This window comes from Vombatus ursinus, unplaced genomic scaffold (genome assembly GCF_900497805.2).
Source record: "Vombatus ursinus unplaced genomic scaffold, bare-nosed wombat genome assembly UNPS02014793.1, whole genome shotgun sequence".
Classification (NCBI taxonomy): domain Eukaryota; kingdom Metazoa; phylum Chordata; class Mammalia; order Diprotodontia; family Vombatidae; genus Vombatus; species Vombatus ursinus.
In genome coordinates, this window is record NW_020954571.1 from 8,296,192 (window position 1) to 8,315,538 (window position 19,347).

Sequence of the window (19,347 nt, forward strand, 5' to 3'; positions counted from 1 at the left end):
TGTGTGTGTGTGTGTGTGTGTGTGTGTGTGTGTGTGTGTGTGTGTGTTCATGCACATGTACACACACAGAAGAAAATATCATTATCTAAAGGGACTACTGTCCTCTTTCCTGTGTCTGTCCCAGACAGATACATACTCTGACAACAGTAAGGGTGGGGAAGGCTGGTGAAATCTTTAAGAACCACAGATTTAGTTAAGGACATATTTGCAAGGCTTGGGTGGAGAGCGTGCTCCTAGCATATGTTCACTTCTGTTTCCTGCTTACAAGCATTCTCTCCTTTGATGGCCCAAAATAAAGAGCTGGGTGACTTCAAGACTTGTGGAAGACCAGCCCTAGCCACCAGGAAAGATTAAGAATAAAAAGTGGCATTTATATCAAGTTTTTATATTTTATACCTATTGGATAAGAGTTCCCCTCAGTGATCATGTACAAAGTAAATACCATCAAGAAGGTAAGTATGAGCAAAGCTCACAGCATATATTGGAACTTGTCATTTCACAATGTGTGGTGCCCATGAAGGAGGATTAGGCAAGAGAATCCACATGGCTCACTGCTACCAATCAGTTCATACTAGTGCACACGTTCAGAGTGCTTCAAGGTCTGCAAAGCACTTTGTCTTCCACAGATTATCTCATATGATCCTTACAACAACCCTGTGAGGAAGGTGCCATTTTGCAGAAGAGGAAATGGATTTGAAAAAGGTTAAATGATTTGCTCAGGGTCAGGGTCATGTAGCTAATGTGCAATGAAGGATCTGTACAAGTCTTCCTGACTCCAAGTCCACTGTTTTAGCCATAACATCATACCACCTGCTAGTGAATATCTTGATCCAGAAGTCCCATACAAATAAGTGAACCAGGAATTAGTCCCCTAGTCATCAAAGGGCTACTGGTATTGTTCATCAGTAGCCTAGGTGTCTTAATAGTCCCATTTAGGAATGTACCTAATGGTACAGGTATGAATGGAAAAGGTATGAGAAAAGGCATCCTAATAATAAGACATTTACACAGTTCTTTAAGGTTTGCACAGTGCTTTTCTGTACACCATCTCATTTGATCCTCACAACAGCCTTGTACTATGAGTATTATTCCCATTTCACAGAGGCCCAAAGAGGTTAAGCACCTAGGATACTACTAACCAGTGTCAGAGGTGGGAGGTCTCTCCTGACTCCAGGTCTAAATGCTCTTACCATGGTACCAAAGTAATTTTAAAAATTGCTGCCTTGCCCAAACCACACTAACTTCACTTCTTCTTTCTGTTAGTCTTATCGATATAAATGACTGAACACTGCACTTCCCATTGATATCTCTGAACATGAAGGTAGCAAACCTGAGAGTTTTTGTATCCAGCTCTAGCATATAAATATATGTAATACTTAAGATGTGTCCTTGTGGTAAAATGTCTGAGCCAAACTTAGAATGTGATTCTCCAGGCACCATAGTAACTAACCTTCCTTGACAAGGGTTCAAGATGGCTCTGTATGACAGGAAATTCTGACTGAGGATGAAGTTTTAGAGCAAGTTTCCAGTTACTACTAACAAGGAAGAATTCAGAAGGGAAGAAAGTATAGAATTCTCTGTCCCATATGAAGACAGGAGTTGTGATGTAACAGATTAGCATTGTGCCTTGCACTCAGTAGGTACTTAATGAATGTGTTAAACTCTAACTGAATAACCACAATTTGTACTTCTTTGGCTCCTTCCTTCCTGAGAAGAAAAATCCTTCAACAAGCTAACTACAAACTCCATGTCCACAAAAGAAATTTGAGGGTATGTACCTGATGATTTGGGTTGTCGTTCTCCTTCTAGAGTAAGTTGTTCTGGGGTCTTGATCAGAGACCGAAGACCAGGATTTTGATTGATCATATAAAATGGACAGAGTACACCATCTGTTGAAAGCAACATCAGAACTGGAGCAGGAGGAAGGGTCTTTTCATCATCTATTAAAGAGAAAGATAAAAAGGGGAGACAATGTCAATTCAGGAACCCAGAAACACTGGTTGAGACAAGAGGTTGGCCAGCAGGTTTCCCACAAGGATATTATACACTTAAAATTACTGGAATCTTAATCTTAAATCTTCATACTACAGCTGATGTGCTCTGTGAAGCTTGGATTCAGTCAAAGGGCCACACTTGAGGACCTAGAGGGCCACATGTGATTCCCCATCCCTGTATTAGATAATCAGCTTCCAGCTGTGCCTTATATGAAGATAACTTCATTACTCTATCAAAGGCGCTGAGTTTTAAAATGTATCTCAGAGCTCAAAGGGTAGGTCCAGGATGCCTCAAGGTACGAAAAACTATAAGTGAATCCTCAAAGCATTTAAAATTAAAAGGACATGAATTTTTAGGCAGAACTGCTAGTGGGAAAATAATAGACTAGTCTATATGTAAAAGCAAAGCAGAGGACTAAAAGGCACAGCAAACAACTTTACATTCATTCACAGTTGACTCCTACACATGTACTTTGTCAGTTCAGACTTGTCAAGGGTAATCAAATGAACCAGCTTCTCCTCTGGACCAGTCAGTGCAAATAGTTAATCAGACCAAACAGTCCTGCATGACTGAGGCTTGTACAAGGGGATTATGCTGTAGAATTTAATGGTGCTTGACTGTGATAGAATTCCAAAGCTTAGAGCACTAGGAGGCAGATGAAAAGTATTTCTCTTGATTCACAGCATTTGGCCAAGCATCAACATAGTAGGTGGTATATAGAGCTCCAGACTGATAACATTTGGACTCCATGCTTGAAAAGCCACAATTTTCAAATCCATATGGTTAAAACCACATTTTTATTATAAACACAATTGTCTCACTGAATGGGGAAAGGACATATTGTCAATAAAGAAGTCGTAAGGATTTGATATAAGTGACAAAAACAAGAACTTGAACCATCTCTGGCAGCAAAGCAAGGACTTAGAGGAAAGCTCTTGAATTCTCTCCTGAAACACTTTCCCTTTCAATGATTAAGAAATGCTGCAATGTCTGAGGGAGACCAGAGTTGTAGCACTCTAAATGGCCATTTAGCACCAGAAAGACAAACCTGATTCCAACCAGACTGGATACTCAAAACTCCTTATGAGTAAAGAACATCTTTTATTTCTGTGCCACCAAAGTACCTAGCATAATGCTAGGCACCAGAAGGTAAAGAAAGAAAGCTACCTGATGACGAACAGATGAAGTACAGGCCTTTTTTTTTTTTTGTAGAGGGTTGGGAGTGGGGTGTGGCAAATGGATTGGAAATAGTGTGAGATAAAATGTGGACATGAGATTTGCCTTTCTGAGAATCACTGACTCAAAACCTACAGCAAGATTACCCCAGCAATCCTTCCATTACTCCATGCCTATTACAGCAATCTGATGATTGACAAATGGCAAGTGCCTTAGAGGAAAAGCAGGCCATTCTTGTTTCTGATGCTAGGTTTTGGAAGGAGTGGGTCAAACCAATTTTTGTGGATCCCTTCCAGGTAACATGAAGTGGTTAGCTACACACATTCTCAGGAGTTCAAATCCAACCTGACATTAAAATGATTGGAATATCCCAAGAAGTGATTGTTCTAATCTATGAGGTGTCACCAAAGAAAACTATCTGAAACACTATGATTTAAAAGATAACCAAGAAAAATAAAAATAATCAAGGAATGAAACTCCAACTGAGTTATCTTGGCATTAACATCAAATTTAAGCTTCTAGATTTTAACTGTATTTTAGAGAAAAAAGTTATAAAGTGTTATAACCTGAGTCAATCTCAACAACTACCCCCATATAAAGGGTTTTAGGGGACTATATGCCACCAAAATAAGTGGCAATTATGCATAAGTTTAAGCAGTATAGTGGAGAGACAATGAAATGTATTTGTCATTAACATGTACTTCTGGAGATATCGTGCTTGAAGCCAAACAATCTTTTGAAAGAACTGCATTTCTGGGGGGCAGCTAGATGGTGTAGTGGATAGAGTACCGGCCCTGGAGTCAGGAGGACCTGAGTTCAAATCTGGCCTCAGACACATAACACTTACTAGCTGTGCGACTCTGGGCAAGTCACTTAACCCCAACTGCCTCAGGAAAAAAAAAATTGCATTTCTGAGTTTAAAGGTGAGCATCTCACTTACTGATAGGTATTTCTACTTGGCTGGTATAATCGATAGCAACACCCACAGGCAAGGAATCATCACTTTTATCAGTAACAGGCAGTTCTGCTCGGCTGGAGTCTTCCAGAAGCCAGGATTCCCAGCTAGTCTGGAAAGGAAGAAAGAGCCATTTTAGTCTATGTTTTGCCTTTTATCTCATTTCATGCGGGAATAAGTGAAGAATCACTTCTCTTGGATTAATCTGTTATCTACAAATTTATTCTAACATTTAAATCCAATCTGGCATTAAAATGGTGGAAGCCCAGGGCAGCTTCGGAAATCTGGAGGCTGGGAAATTTGCTTTCTTCTCCTTAAACTGTGATAATAGTCAAAATGTATTACAATAAAGTAGATTTACTTTCTCTTCCTTATAATAAATTAGGAAAATTCATTTTGTGGAGGCAGTATAATGTAGTGGAAAGAGCATCTACTAGCTGGGTCTCTTCACTGCCTGTCTACCAATAATTGCCTATATGAACTCGTAAGCTATTTGGGCTCAGCCTCTTGCCACAATGAATAAATCTTTGACTGCAGGAGATAACATATGGAAAGTACTTGGTAAACGTTAGTGTGCTATGTGAATGTGAGCTATTGTTCCAAGATCAAACATAAATGACCTGTTATCCACTGTTTGATATCACATACATCAATCCCAACCACATTCCCACCCCAACCCACACACACAATGGGAGACATAATCAAGTGTTAACTACTGTCTTATGGTCAGAGGATTGCAGACTTAAAGAATTGGAAAGGACCTTAGGTCACCCAATTCCAACTCTTCATATACACATGAGTGGGGAAGAAATGGGTTTAAGAAAGCCAACAGAAAAAAGTTACTGTGAATAGGAATAAGGTCAGATTAGTTTTCAGTCCCACCCCACACAAAGACACAAACTGCCTCACTGATGGTTTTGTCATCTAGTCCACTCTGCTGATCCATAACTGATCATTTGAGGACATGAGTGTTTGGTTACCACTAAATCTGATACCCCAAATGTATCTACAGGCTGCCTGGCCCTACAATAAATGGCCCATTCTGTTTACAGCTCCAGCATGTCATTCGGATGCTTCTATAGTCTAGACATGAAATAATGAAGCAATGGGAAACTTACATATCTTAACTGTTCTTTCAATTTTAACTTGCCTACTCCCCTAGAAATTTTACTTAGAAAACCACCAGAGACTATTTATATAAAAATTAAAGTACCTGATCATTTTGTCGGGCAAGGATGCTAACTTCTGTCGAGGCTGCAGAGGCTGCCAGCACTAGGTCCCTTCAAGAAACAAATCCAGATCACCATTATGTCATAGGCAAAGGCTATATAACCTGATCTGAACTAGTAACACTTATAAAGGAATATATCATTATGTCAATACAGAAAATTTAATTTCTCTATTGAATAGCTAAAGACAAAGTGATGTGGCCTATACAGCTGTAGAACAGAAAGGGCTTTATGGACAATGTTTCATTTTTTGGGTCAAGAAATATAGCCAAAAAAAGTCAGCCAACAGCACTATGTCTTGTCAAGAGAAAGACGCATCAGTTATCAAATAACAGTAATAGCATTTTATAAACAAGCACAGATACAACAGAGCATAGAAGAGTACTGGATTTGGATTCAGGAAATATCTGGGTTCAAGGCCTGGTTCTCACGTACAAACTCAGTGTGACTCCAAGCAAGAGATTTAATGTCTCTGAGCCTTAGCTGTCTCATCTGTAAAAAATGGAGATGATCATCTTGGTACTACTTATCTCAAAAGACTGATGTAAGGAAAGCATTTAAAGTGGTAGACAAAGAAAAACAGCTCCTGCTACTGCTCTGCAAGGAGCAAAAAATCATTAAATATGTATTTCCTACCAGTTATATAAGAGGAGGAAGGTAACAAGCATTTATTAAGTGTCTACTATGTGCCAGGCACTGTGCTAAATATGTGCTTTACAAACATTATCTCATTCTGCTATATAAGCATAAGTAATGCTTAGTGAAATGCTTAGAGCTCCACTTGTGCTCAGGAGGAGAACTTAGAAATGTTCTTCAAATGCCAATTTCCCTATAAGCAACCACTGGAACGAAGTTAAATTTTTTTTAAATTATGTACTTATACTCTCTGTGGATGACAGGAGGTTGAAGCAGGAACTATCATAGATTTCTGTCTAGCAACAGCTGAAGCTGTCACAGTATTTAGCCTCTCTTTTTCCCATTTGCAAAAAGATTACCAAAGAGAAATTTAACTATGATTTCTGACCTCGTAGTGAGAGAAGGAAATCTCTTTCCTGGGTTCCAGACTCACCATTCTTCAATATAATTGAGATAGTAATGATGCTGTCTTTCAGTGCAGCTGCCATAGCAAGGCTCCATGAAATTCACAAATATCTCTGGGTGCTTGTCTTCTTTTTTCTATAAACACGGAAGAGGAAAAAAAGGAATAAGTGACATACCCCTTTCCTCCAAACCTACACTGTTCAGTGTCCCAAGAAATACATTGCCAATTAACACAAATTAATGCATTTAAATTTTAAGAAATCATGAAATGTTCAGTTTGGTTCAGGAGTTGATCTAAAGGTTCTTAAGTTTTTTTTATATCATGGACTCTTTGGGCAGTCTGGTGTAATCAAGAGAGCCCTTTTCAGAATTTTTAAAAAAAGGTATTAAATAAAACACATAGGATTATAAAGGAAGCCAATTATATTAAAACATAGTTGTCAAAATATTTTTAAAAAAAAGTTTACAAGGGCAACTAAGTGACACAGTGGATAGAATACCAGGCAGGAGGACTTGAGTTCAAATCCTGCATCAGATACATACTAGCTGCATAACCCTGGGCAAGTTACTTAACCCCAACTGCCTCCTCCAACAACCCCTACTAAAAAAAAAAAAAGCTTACGGACTCATGGTTAAGAACCATTGATCTAGAATGGTTTAAAAGGTAGAAATGAAAGATGCCAAAGGACCCTGGACTATATGGAAGCTTCCTGCCTACAGATTATGAATATTTTCTTCAAAAAGAGATTCTGGAAATGTTAGACATGGCAAAAACTGAAGAACATCACAAAAATGAAAACTGATTCTATTCTAATGGAGAGGAAATGATTGGTTACTTATGCAGGAGTCATTTCCAAATCAACTGCCTGTATAGTCAGACTACTGACTTGCTGGAACAAGGATCAAAATCATTGCCAAAAAAGAATAAAGAGAGATTTGGGTTGCAAATGAGTTAACTCCAAGCTGGCTATTTTTAACAAGCTGTTGACATCAAAAAGGGGTTAAATGGATAAAAGGACAGACTTCAACATAGGTATCACCATTTCCTAAGGAAGTTAGCCAATGTAAATCAATGCCCACAGTAAGGAGACTAAAAGAATCTAGAAACTAGCTCAGCCAGCAAACACTTGATTTCCTTGCCAAGTGGAAAGATATGGCAGTCAACTACAGCAGCAGTTTACAATATATACTTAGCTGTAACTTCTTACTGAGAAGATTATGAGTAGTATCGTTCACAATATGGTAAGAAGCAGTCCAGGTAAAAACAAATTTACAGAAAATCTAACAAAAGAGCCAATTAAGCCAGATGATTCTGAAAGCATTTAAAGATGAAACTGGAGCACAACAGAGCAAAAAATGAAAAAGACCTGCAATAATTACTACAACTAACTCTCTTCTCCATTAACAATAGTGGAACTCTAACGTCACAGCTCCCAAGATCCTACATAAGGAAACAGAAATGGCAATAAAGAAAACAAAGAAGGGAAAAATAGTTGGATTAGACTAAGTACACCAGGAGAAGGCCATACTGGAAGTGACACAATTTTGATGGCACTAAGTGATTTGATTCTCAAGTTATCAAAAAGAGGGGAAAATGTTAAGCCCTTGGAACAAGCTACAGTCCCCAACCATTGTGAAAAATGGAATTATACAAGAAAAGATGAAAGGTCCCATATATACATAAATATTCAAAGCAGTATTTTTTGAGGCAGTAAAGAAATGGAAATAAAGTGGGTAAGAATAGCTCAATGAACTGTGATACGTAAATGTAACAACATTACTGTATAATTAGAGATGACAAATACAGGAAATTTCGAAAAACATAGGAAGACTCACAAACTAACACTGGTTGAATTATTCACAATGAGAAAAACATACACAGTAAATATAATAACATAAATGAAAAGAGCACTGGAAGGAAGAAGTATAAGTAACTGTAATGACCAATCTTGGTCCCAGAGTACAGAAAAGAAAATATACCTTCCTCTTTTTTGGCAAAGAGGTGGGGAACCACCTACTATCAGAGCTGATCAACTTTATTGGTTGTTTTTGCCTATTTTTTTCTTTATTATAAGAAAGGGTTTAATACTTAAGTGGGACATGCAAATGACACATATTTGGAAATGACTGCAATATAAAAACAAAAGGTATCAATAAAACTTATTTTTTAAAATCACAGTCTTCAGTTTCATCCCTACTTCTAAATAAAGGGCTATCAAGACCCATATACCTATTTTCCCATCCCTAGAAAATTTTGATAAGAATACTCTACACATGTACTGAGAGCATCTTTGATAAAGGTATAAGAAAGGAACAGGAAACTTTTCAGAAAGACATTACAGAGAAGAACACATCTTTACAGTTATACAAATGATTGAAAAGTACAGAAAATAAAAAATAGTACTGCACCCATTATTAAACTATAAAAAAAGCACCAGATTCAGTAGAACAAAATAACTGCTTTTACAGCTCTACTGTAAGATATCTTCCTATCTTCATGTTGAAAATATAAGTGCTTGAAAAATGTAAGTAACAGAGATAACTTTATTTTTGTTTAATCTTCTAAGTATTAACACCGAGTAAGACAAAAAATGGGAAGAACGATCACCAGAGGTGTTTGTCACTGTCACGGGAATGTCTGGGGCAGAATCCAACTGGGGAGAGGCACAGCAATGCAGTAGATAGAGCACTAGACTTAAAATTAGGAAGACCTGGGTTTGAATCCTAACTTAAGACACACCAGCTATGTGGCCCTGAGCCATTCACTTAAATCTCATCTATAAAATGAGAGGGTTGGACTTCTAAGGTCCCTTTCAACTTTCAACCTATGATCCTATGGATTCCCTATGAATAGTAAGGGCAGCTAGGGGATGCAGTGGATAGAACATTGGGCTTGGAATCAGGAAGACTCATCTTCCCGAGTTCAAATCTGGTCTCAGACACTTACTAGCTGAGAGACTCTGGGCAAGCCACTTAACCTTGTTTGCGTCAGTTTCCTCATCTGTCAAATGAGCTGGAGAAGGAAATGGCAAACCACTCCAGTATCTTTACCAAGAAAATCCCTAATGGGGTCGTGAAGAATCAGACATTTCTAAAAAATGACTGAACAAAAAAATAAATAGTAAGGTCTTTCAGGTGTTCCTGCTTTGTGCTGGTGACATCAAGACCTGGAACTCTGAAGAGGCTCCTTTAAAAAAACTATCATCTGGAAAATGCTGTCCACATCCAGAAAAAGAACTATGAAGTCTGAATGCAGATTGAAGCATTTTATTTGCTCTTTTTTTTTCTTTTTGTTTCTTATTTCTCATGATTTCTCTCATTGGTTCTAATTCTTCACAACATGACTAAAGTGAAAATAGGTTTAACATGAATATATACATTGAGCCTATATCAATTTATCTTGGGGTGGGGGGAGTTGAGAGATGGGGAGAAAATTGAAAAATCATAATCTTATGGAAGTGAATGTTGAAAACTAAAAATAAATAGATTAATTTTTAAAAAAACCATCATCCCTCAAAAAATGTCAGCTTAACTACCCAAAGAAAAAAACAAGATGTTTTAAGAAAGCCTATTGTCCAGACTGGGATATTAGTGAGATGGGCAACCTGTAGAGCTGGTCTATTAGTATATATCTTGGACAGACACTGTGAATGAACAATTAATTGAACATAAGGAGGAAAGAAGACTGAATTGCTTTTGGGTAACCATGCAGTGCTTTTAATAATCCCAAGTTTCTACTTGAAATAAAGATCCATCTTGCTAACATCAAAATTCTTCCAGTGATGCTGTATGGAAATCCCCAAGTCTCAAAAGAATTAAAGTTATAAAAGTCAATGAAAGGGTATGGTAAGCAAGAGTATGCTACATGAGAGAAGCAACATAAAAGATATTCTTGGAGAGAAGTATGTCTGGAAAAGGTGGTGGGTCAGAAATATGAGAGTGAGAGATAACCAAAGAACAACATAGGTATACAGCCTATGTACTCCATCAGTATCCAAGGAGAGTCCAAAGATGTGTGTAATTGAAAATGGATAATCTCTTCTATTTTACTAAGGCTTAATCAATTTACTATGTATTAATGGTCAAGTTGCTATATATGAGTCACTCTCCTTTAGCATGTGAACTTGAGCCCTCTCTGAACTCCTTAAGCTTACAGCTGTTAGCTCCTTATTTGGTCACCTTCCACCCATTAAATTCCTCTCCATGGGACTCTCCAGCCATAAAATTCTAATCTATATTCTAATCCATCAGCAATCAGCAACATGTATACCACAAGCTCCTTGTTCTCTCTCAGATATTGCCAACTTTCCACAGGACTTTCCACAGGATGTAAGCCTACCTTGTAAAATATTGATGTAACCTGTGGTTAGTAACCTTGGCACTGACCTATCACAAGTGAGATACACCTTTGTTACGCCAGATTGATGTCAACTTCTATTTTTGGGTTCTTCTGTATAACTATAAAAGAGCTGTCTTGACTCTCAGGCATGTCCTTGGTTACTGAGGAGCCTTGGACCCCATTTATTGGTAACTGCTAGTCCTGCGAATAAACTGATCATACTCAGAACTTTGTTGCCTCAGTTTACATTATTTCAAGCGCAACAGATCTAGAGAGATCATATTTGTAAAGTGCTTAGCATGGTGCCTGGCACGTAGTAGGCCCTATATAAATGCTTATCTCTCCTCCCTTCCTCCCCCAAAAAGGCCTCCCCACCCCCAGTATTTGGGTAACCCCCAGAGAAGACTTATAGGACAGGGACAAGAATAGAATACAATGAGAAGACATGGATGACAGTCGTGATCTGCATAACTTAAGGGAATGCCAGTATCAGTGACTTCACAGATCAACTGACAGATCAAAGAATCTAGATTCCTAGGAATAAACAACACTTAGTGCTCTTCATTTATTTTCTAATAATTACTGAGCCCCAGATATACTTAGTTTCTAGTAGATTAGTTCAAGTGAAAAATAAAAGGCAAATACTCAGAACTTAGCTAGGTTCTTTCTTAAATTAATATAGGAATTTCAATTTACAATCAAATTAATCCAACCAGTTTTAAATAGGGCAGTATGAATAAAACACTAACCACAGTGAGCTACACAAGCTTGTTCCTTGGACTCATGGTTCAAACTCTCAGAGGTGAATTTTCAACATTATTTTACTTAATGCTTACTGAACTGACTTTTTAAAAATTATATTGGTGGGGGTTGGAGAAATGTATGAGATACACATGACTGGTACCTGGGTATTCCTTTACTTAGAATCCAAAGTAAAAGAACATAAAACATTCCAAAGAAAAACAAAAGATATTCAAGCAAAAATAATTTGTTAAAAGGATACCTAAATCAATGCTATTAAGTTCATAAGCAGGACATATATATTAGCATACATACAGGTAGTACAGTCATCACCACATCTGGGGAAGTTTCCAAGGTCCCATCTGCTGCTGCATACACTATTGAGAAGACATATGTACCAATCCACAGCACATCGAGAACTGAAAAGGGATATACTTTAATGAATCCATCATTAAAAATAACAGATGAAGCAATGACTTATTCATGGTTGATGCTGTCCATTAGATACTACAAAATTAACATCTAAATATATGAAATTAAGTAACTTTTAAGAATTTAGAGAAGATTCCTTTGACTGTGAGCACCTAACAGAAGCTGAGAAGCTTTCAGGCCAAAATAGCTATTAATTTTTCTGGGGACTTAAAAAAAATGGACATTTCTAGGAAAAACTGACATGCATATAAAGACAAATAGAGTCTCCCAGAGCAATTCATCAAAAACTGCTTTCCTATGTTGAACTGAAATAACGTGAATATAAAAGAATCTAAAATTTACTCAAAATGGTTCTGAAGATGATAAAATATAGTGTATAGTTTTGAGAATTTTGTGATAAAACTTGGCTAATGTGAATATACTTTAACAATAACTCATCAGGGGTCAGTCCAATTTTTTTTTAAAGCAGTCAACTTTAAATATAAAATATTTTACCTCTTACAGGATGATCTGCTTCATAAAATGGAGGGCAAGGAATTATTTTTTTCTCCTGCAATGTCTGAAAGACAAAAGGCCTTGCTTCAAATAATCAACACTACCCACACCAAGTTCCAACTGGTCCTCCCCAGAAGCAAAGCAATTTATGCCAAACACAAAAGTCTCATATTGATTTCACCCATCTTTGAGGCCCAGACAGCAAAGGTAACAGTGAGTGACTTAAATAAATTTCACACACATGAAGAGGCAGACTAAACTTACAGGGAGATACTGGATGACAGTTCCATTATGTTTTCCTACAGCAAGCTGCTTCCCTTTAGGACTCCAACACACTGAGGAAAGAAGAAATTTTTACTAAGATTTTCAAAAACAGCATTAACAACTGAGATTGATAACAAGATAATTTACATGATCACCAATTGTTGCTTTATTAGCCAATTCAAAGAAGAAGGCAGCTTGTTTTGGAATTTATTGAATATAGCTAAAGACACTGAGAATATGTGTAGGATCCAACCAAATTGTATTGTCTTAGGCCCAATCATTTGAGGGCTAAGAGTGCTTTTTAAATGAGACCTGCCCAGAGGGATTAAGGCTTTCCACCTCAGTGAAGCAGTCCTATGAGTATCAGAAAATTGTTCAATTTCTCACTATCATTTCTTATACTCTTTTCCTCAGAAGGAGCAAAAGAATGCACCAGAGTGCATTCATTTTAGAACAAGAGATATTAAGTTATTCTCAAATCCCAATTGAAGACCAGCAAGCAGTATGAAAATGTTTCTTCCTTTAGAAAAACTAAGTACTCTTAGTCTAAATTATTTATGCTCTCTTGCTTCCAAGAATATTATCCCCTCTTTCAGATATTAATGTCACATATTACTTCTAGAAATTAATTTTTAAAAAGAATCACATAACTATACATTATAGGGCCAAGGCTTTTATTACCTACCAGATGTTACTGCTACAGATGGTGGAAGGCTTGCAGACACTTTCACTACATCTGTGACTTGCAGAACTGCGATACTCCCATCAGCCAAGCAAACTGCCGCCATGGTGGGGATGGTAGGGTTCCACTTCATATCAACGACCACGCCACCAGCATCTCTCATCAGTTTGTGATAAGCAAATGGGCGTTTCTGCTGTTTAGCCTTTTAAAACATGCATAGAAGCACCACATCCTTCAGACAAAACCAGTCCATGCTAGCTTCTCCCAATTACAGACTATCCTCATACAATTAAAGAACTTTAGAATCAGAAGGCTTCTTAGTAATCCTTTTGTCTTATCCATTCATTTTACAGATGAAGAAACTAAGGCCCAGAGTGGGGAAATAACTTCTGATTATGACTCTTAAGTCTTAAGGCAAGATGCTGAAATTGTTAGCTCAACATATTCAAAGTAACAACACCGAAAACAAACTAAAAATACCTGATGAGCAGCAAGTGACTAAAATATTTGCCAAAGAGCATACAGACTGGTGAAGCAACAAGAATATACTAAGATGCATGCATCGGACCTAAGTTCATGGATCCTACCAACTGTGCAACCTTCAGCAAGCTACCTTTCTAGGGTCTCACAGTTCTCATGTATAAAACAATGATGCCATCATCTCAGGAGATTATCTGCTGTAGCAGATAATCTCTTCAAGCTCTCAGTTTTAAGATTCTATGATTCAATAATGGGTAAATACCATTTTCTGCAAGCAAAACTGCAGGCAGGTGCTTCAGAGGTGAGTGCTCAACACCAGAAACTGTACTTTCATGCTGAATGAAGATTCCAAGATAAGTTGACAAGTTCCTTACCTCATTTGAGAGTGTGCGAACATCAAAAAAGGCAATGAGGCCAAATTCACTGGACGTCATACAAACAGAGAGTGTCAGATTATCACAGCTCAAAGACAAGTGGTATACTGGGAATTTCATAGGGATAAATACATTTGGAACTTTCTCAACTATTAAAAAAAAAGGACAAGAAACAAAAGATAAGTACGCAGACAAAAAACTCCTTTAATTTAGTACTATGATACGTACAATATGTGTCTACATAAAAGATTCCCAGACATATACCCTTAATATTAAGATGCAATTAAACCTCATTAAGTTTTGGTTCTTCTGTAACCCAGTCAGGGCATCCCAATATAAAAAGAACAGCTTTGGAAAGTCTTTGTAAAGCAGTGTTGCTTACGGCCCCAGTGACATAGTAATTCTATCATTAGTACATAATTTGCCCATCTTCTTCCTAACAAGAGTACTGCTAGATCAACTAAAAAGTGATATAATAAACTCCTCCCAGACATTATACAATCAGGTCATAAACCCAACAAAAAAAAAATAAAAGAATAAGCTAGACTTTTCTCTATTTTGTGCTTGAAAGGATGAACAGATACCCTAAAAGGAAGACCCTCATGAATTATTTCCAACACCTCAGGGATAGCTATGGTATCTCTGGGTGCTATGGCACTTACCTGGGAATCTCTGGTCAACTTAGTAATACTTTTAAAATCACAGTCTTCAGTGACCATTTCAGAGATTTTCTTCGAGAAAAAGACTACTTCATTAGTACTTCACTACACTCCTCTCTCTTCTACCTTACATAAATCAATAACTTGGAAAAAGCTCTTCACACAGGAGTTTAATAAGAGTTTGTTGAATTGTACTAACCAATTTTATTGGGATCCTCCCCAGGTCGATTCTGAATAAGAAGATTTTTGGTAGGAAAAACTCGAAACCCAGTGGCTCCTGCGGCAAACACTAGACCATATCTATTCGACACAGTAAGCATACTGCAGCGCTCTTTGGACAGCTCTTCAGGAGCTTCAAAGACTCGAACCTTCTTCAGTGCCTTAAACTGAAAATCCTGTCATAAAGAATAAAAACAGAGAGTAATTCAGTAGCTTAAATGATGATAAGAGGTATTGCTTACCTAGGTCAAATATAATTACAAAGAAAATCTTGACATAGTACTTTCCACTCCTTCCGTGACTGCTTCCCTGACAAATTCAGCTCACCCAAGTTTTCTCTTACTCACTTACTGTTACATACTTACAATTATATACAATCTTACTCTCTAATTATACATGGACATAGATTCTACCTCCCCACTGAGAACACTATAAATTCCTTCTGAATAAGCTCAGCGCCTTCTATTTCTCTCTCTGTGGTATAGTGGAATGAATTCAAGACTTGAAATAAGGAAGACTGAATAATTTCAGCTCTGACACTTAGTAGCCATGAAACTATTAGAATGATACTTTTCCTCTGAGCCTTAGTTTCCTCATCTGTAAAAGGGGGACAATAAAACTTGCACTCCCTTATGGGGTGTTGTGAAGAAAATACTTTGTAACCTCAAAAGATAATAGAAATTTGAATTATTATTATATTCCCATAAGGCACAAAGTCTATGCACATAACACGTACTCAAAAAATACTGACAAACAAGAAAGCTGACTTAATTCTAAGTGACTTATTTCAATAAATATTCACAACCATGAAGTTTCAGCACATCAAAATAATATCTTTTGCCCCATCTCTGTCTACCTTGAATCCTACTTATACATGTACATGTAAGTTCCTTGAGGACCAAGCCTATGTCATTCTGCATCTCTGTATTCTCAGCACCGAGCTAAGGGTTTTGAAGAGAACAGACACTTCTGTGAGCAGTTTTATATATAGACAGAATGTTTTCTGTTTTGCCAGAAAATTGTTCTGCCAATAAAGCATGATGACCTTAGAATCAGGAGGGCATGGATTAAACCCTACCTCTGACACTTAATAGTTATGTGGGCAAGTCACTTAACCTCTCTGAGACTTAAGTTTCTAAATCAAATGGGGATCATAATACCTGTATTATACTTAGAGAACAGTAACCTCTAAAGTAGCAGTTACAAACTCAAAAAGAGTTATGAGAGTTCTCGTGGGCAGTTTCACAGTCCAGTATACTACTGTGATCCCCCCCAAAAAACCCAGACCCACAACAAAATTTTCTCTAAGTATAATTTGGATTATTTTTGGACCTCTGAGATCACAGTTACCCAACAGCCAGATGACAGATGAATCAATGATATAAATTGGCTCAGTAAGTAAGTCTATACATTAGCATCAAGGATCACGATCCATAGTATTCTTGAGCTGAGACCATCTAGTCTCATTTTACAGATGGGAAAACTGAGCCTCTAAGGGGGAAGTGACTTGCCCAAGGTTATACCATGAATCACTGGAAAATCTAGAAGTTAGTCAGTCAATCAACACTCATTAAGAGCCTACTATGTGCTAGGCATTGTGCTAAGCACTGGGGATACAAAAAGAAGCAAAAGATATTCCCAGCCCTCAAGAAGCTTGCAATCTAATGGAATCTCAGATCTCTTTACTCTCGATTCAGTACATTTCTAATCACAATGTTGACCTAAATTTGTCCAAGAGATTCCCTTCATTGTTGCTTCAGTGACTAAATGCATCAAGGACTACTGAGCCAGAAACCACAGAATGTTAAAGACCTTAGTAACAATCTAGTTCTATCCCCTAATTTTAAACATAATGAAAATAAGCCCAGACAAGGCAAAGGAGTGTCCCAGAATCACACTATGACTTAGTAGTAAATCAATGAAACAGAACTCATGGTTTCTGATACCCAGCGTAGCAATACTTCCCATCACAACTCATACCAATTTAGTAGCAAATCAGTGACTAGGACTTAGGTTTTCTGACACCCAGTATGTTACACTTCCCATCACAACAACCTGTCAATCTAACTGTCCCTCGAACATTCCCCTCAGATATAGACAGCCCAAGAGACAAATTCCACCAAGGAATTCCACTAAACCAGGATAGAATGTCAGAAAAAACTTCAGAAACAACTTAAGTCTACTTCCTTTCATTTTACAGATGAAGAAACTGAGGCATCGAGAACAAATAAGACTAGTCTAGATTTACATAAGAAAACTTAAGATTTGGAGGCCCTCCACAACAGCATGTAAGATAGATAGTGGTGATTTCTTCAATCAGGTTCATGTGTGCCTATGTGGACCCTTATGGCTGAATAAGATGGTGCCCTCCAGAACCATTTTTGTCTTTTCCCATGATGTTAGAATTCTTCCACAAATCATTTCCACTTTGGGTTCCTCTCTCTCCAAACATATGCAACATGGGGCCAAGGAATAGTTTCACTTACTTCCCTCTGACTTTGTGCATATTTGGGAAGAGGAGGTTGTTCTGATTTATGCCTCGAATATATGCTCACAGCCTTCTTGTCTTTTGGAAATCTATGCCTTATTGCTTTTTAAAGCCCCTTTATGCCATTCTCATATAGCTTTCCGTTCTGGGTAAACAGCTAGATAGAAAAGGTGCAGATGCTGAGTTTTTCCTTTCGTAGTGGGAAAGCACTGGTCTTTGGACGCTGGAATGACATATAAAAATCGCAATAAGCAAAGGATTTAATTTTTTGTGGGCCTCAGTTTCCTCATCTGTAAAATGGGTGTGGAGGGCGGCCGGGACAACCTAATCTGTCCCTCGGGTCCTTCCAGCTAAGTCTATGATCCCTTGAAAAACAGATGCAAGGTTAGAGGAAGGTGTCGAACCTAAGAGGAAACATCCCAGAAAATGGAACTGAAACCCAGATCTCTGGACTCTCATTCTCTCGTGCACCGTAAGCTCTAAGCTCCAGCACCTAGTGGCTCGAGAGATTCGAGGCCGGAGGCACAGGATGCGGGCTCTTCCAGCGCCTAGGCTCTCTCTCCAAGGCAACACTGGGCCTGAGTGACGCCCCCAGCCCAGCCAGGCCTGGCGCGGCGTGGCCTGTCCCGATGGGACCTGCCCTGCCCCTCCCGGCCCAGATCGCACTGAACCTGACCTTCATCTCCCGTTCGGGGATTAGCGCATCCATCTCGTCTCCCATGATGCAGACTCCCTACAAGCGGGAGCCTGAGGAGCCGCCGCCCCCGAGGAGCTGGAGCGACAGCGAGGCTAACTTCCCTCCCAGAGGTCAGTGGCGCGCTCCGAGGACCGCCATTTCCGGCGCATCAAAATTACGTCACACCCGTGAGAAACACTCCTCTAGGAGGTTGAAACAGGGCTCGGGTCCGGCGCGAGCCCGCCGTGAGGCGCTGCTTTCCATTGACCCGTTTGGCGTGAGCGCGCTGTGAAGTGCCGCTTCCCATTGGTCAGTCAGGCTCGCGCTTACTGTCAACCGTCGTTTTCCATTGGCCCACCATAGGAAGGGGGTGTGGCCCGTCGTCAATGGTTTGTGATTTGGTTTGCCCCGCGTTTCTTTCTAGATTAGAAGATGACACGTGGTCATCTTCTATTCTAGGATTTTAGGGAGTATTTGCACCTGGGAGATTAACTTCCAGAATTCTGCAGTTCGACTTTTAATTTTACTGATGTGACTTCACATGTATAATTGTTATCATATTGCTTGCCTTCTCAATGGGTGGGGGAGTGGCGGGAGGAAGGGAGAGAATTTCGAACTCAAAATTTTTTTTGATGAATATTTAAAAATGTTTACATGTAATTGGAAAACATTTAACAAAATAAATTAAATTTATTAAAATTTTTTAGCTGATGGAGAAATGTCTATGCATAGAAGTGTAGTGGTGCATCAGTTATTTCTTTTGTTACATGTCTCTCCTGTCATGTGGTCCTGAATGAATTTCATTCGTTCATTCAACAAAATTGGGGGCGGGCTTTCCGTGGGACTCTGCCAGGTTTCTGCCCTGGGGGGATAGAGAAAGAAGTAAAATCCTTCCTGCCTTCCAGCTTCTCCCAGGCGGGGAGAGGAGATAACGGAGGGACAGCAGATAACTGCTAGGAGGCAGACCATGATAATTTCATAAGAGAAATATGAAAAAGTGTAGTGAGAGTTGAGAGGAGCACATCACTGGCCCCTGGTGGTGAGGGAAAGTTTCAGGGAATTCTGTCTAATTCAAAGTAGGTCTTTTTGTGCCCAGAGCTTG

The 19,347-nt window shown here is 38.6% G+C and overlaps 1 protein-coding gene across 3 annotated transcripts in view; it reads right to left on the bottom strand.

The window, feature by feature from the left end:
- NUP214 (nucleoporin 214) overlaps nucleotides 1-18,381 on the bottom strand; it is a 99,429-nt gene extending 81,048 nt beyond the window's left edge. For all 3 annotated transcript variants that reach the window (XM_027869348.1, XM_027869347.1, XM_027869349.1), the window contains exons 1-11: nucleotides 18,246-18,381; nucleotides 15,062-15,257; nucleotides 14,204-14,352; nucleotides 13,353-13,551; nucleotides 12,668-12,738; nucleotides 12,404-12,467; nucleotides 11,792-11,895; nucleotides 6,425-6,531; nucleotides 5,340-5,406; nucleotides 4,112-4,238; nucleotides 1,779-1,940 (exon numbers count right to left, since the gene is read on the bottom strand). In XM_027869348.1, coding sequence (XP_027725149.1) covers nucleotides 1,779-1,940; nucleotides 4,112-4,238; nucleotides 5,340-5,406; nucleotides 6,425-6,531; nucleotides 11,792-11,895; nucleotides 12,404-12,467; nucleotides 12,668-12,738; nucleotides 13,353-13,551; nucleotides 14,204-14,352; nucleotides 15,062-15,257; nucleotides 18,246-18,290 — 1,291 coding nt within the window. In that variant the 5' untranslated portion in view covers nucleotides 18,291-18,381. The remainder of the gene's footprint in view (nucleotides 1-1,778; nucleotides 1,941-4,111; nucleotides 4,239-5,339; nucleotides 5,407-6,424; nucleotides 6,532-11,791; nucleotides 11,896-12,403; nucleotides 12,468-12,667; nucleotides 12,739-13,352; nucleotides 13,552-14,203; nucleotides 14,353-15,061; nucleotides 15,258-18,245) is intronic.
- Nucleotides 18,382-19,347: the final 966 nt, after the last annotated feature.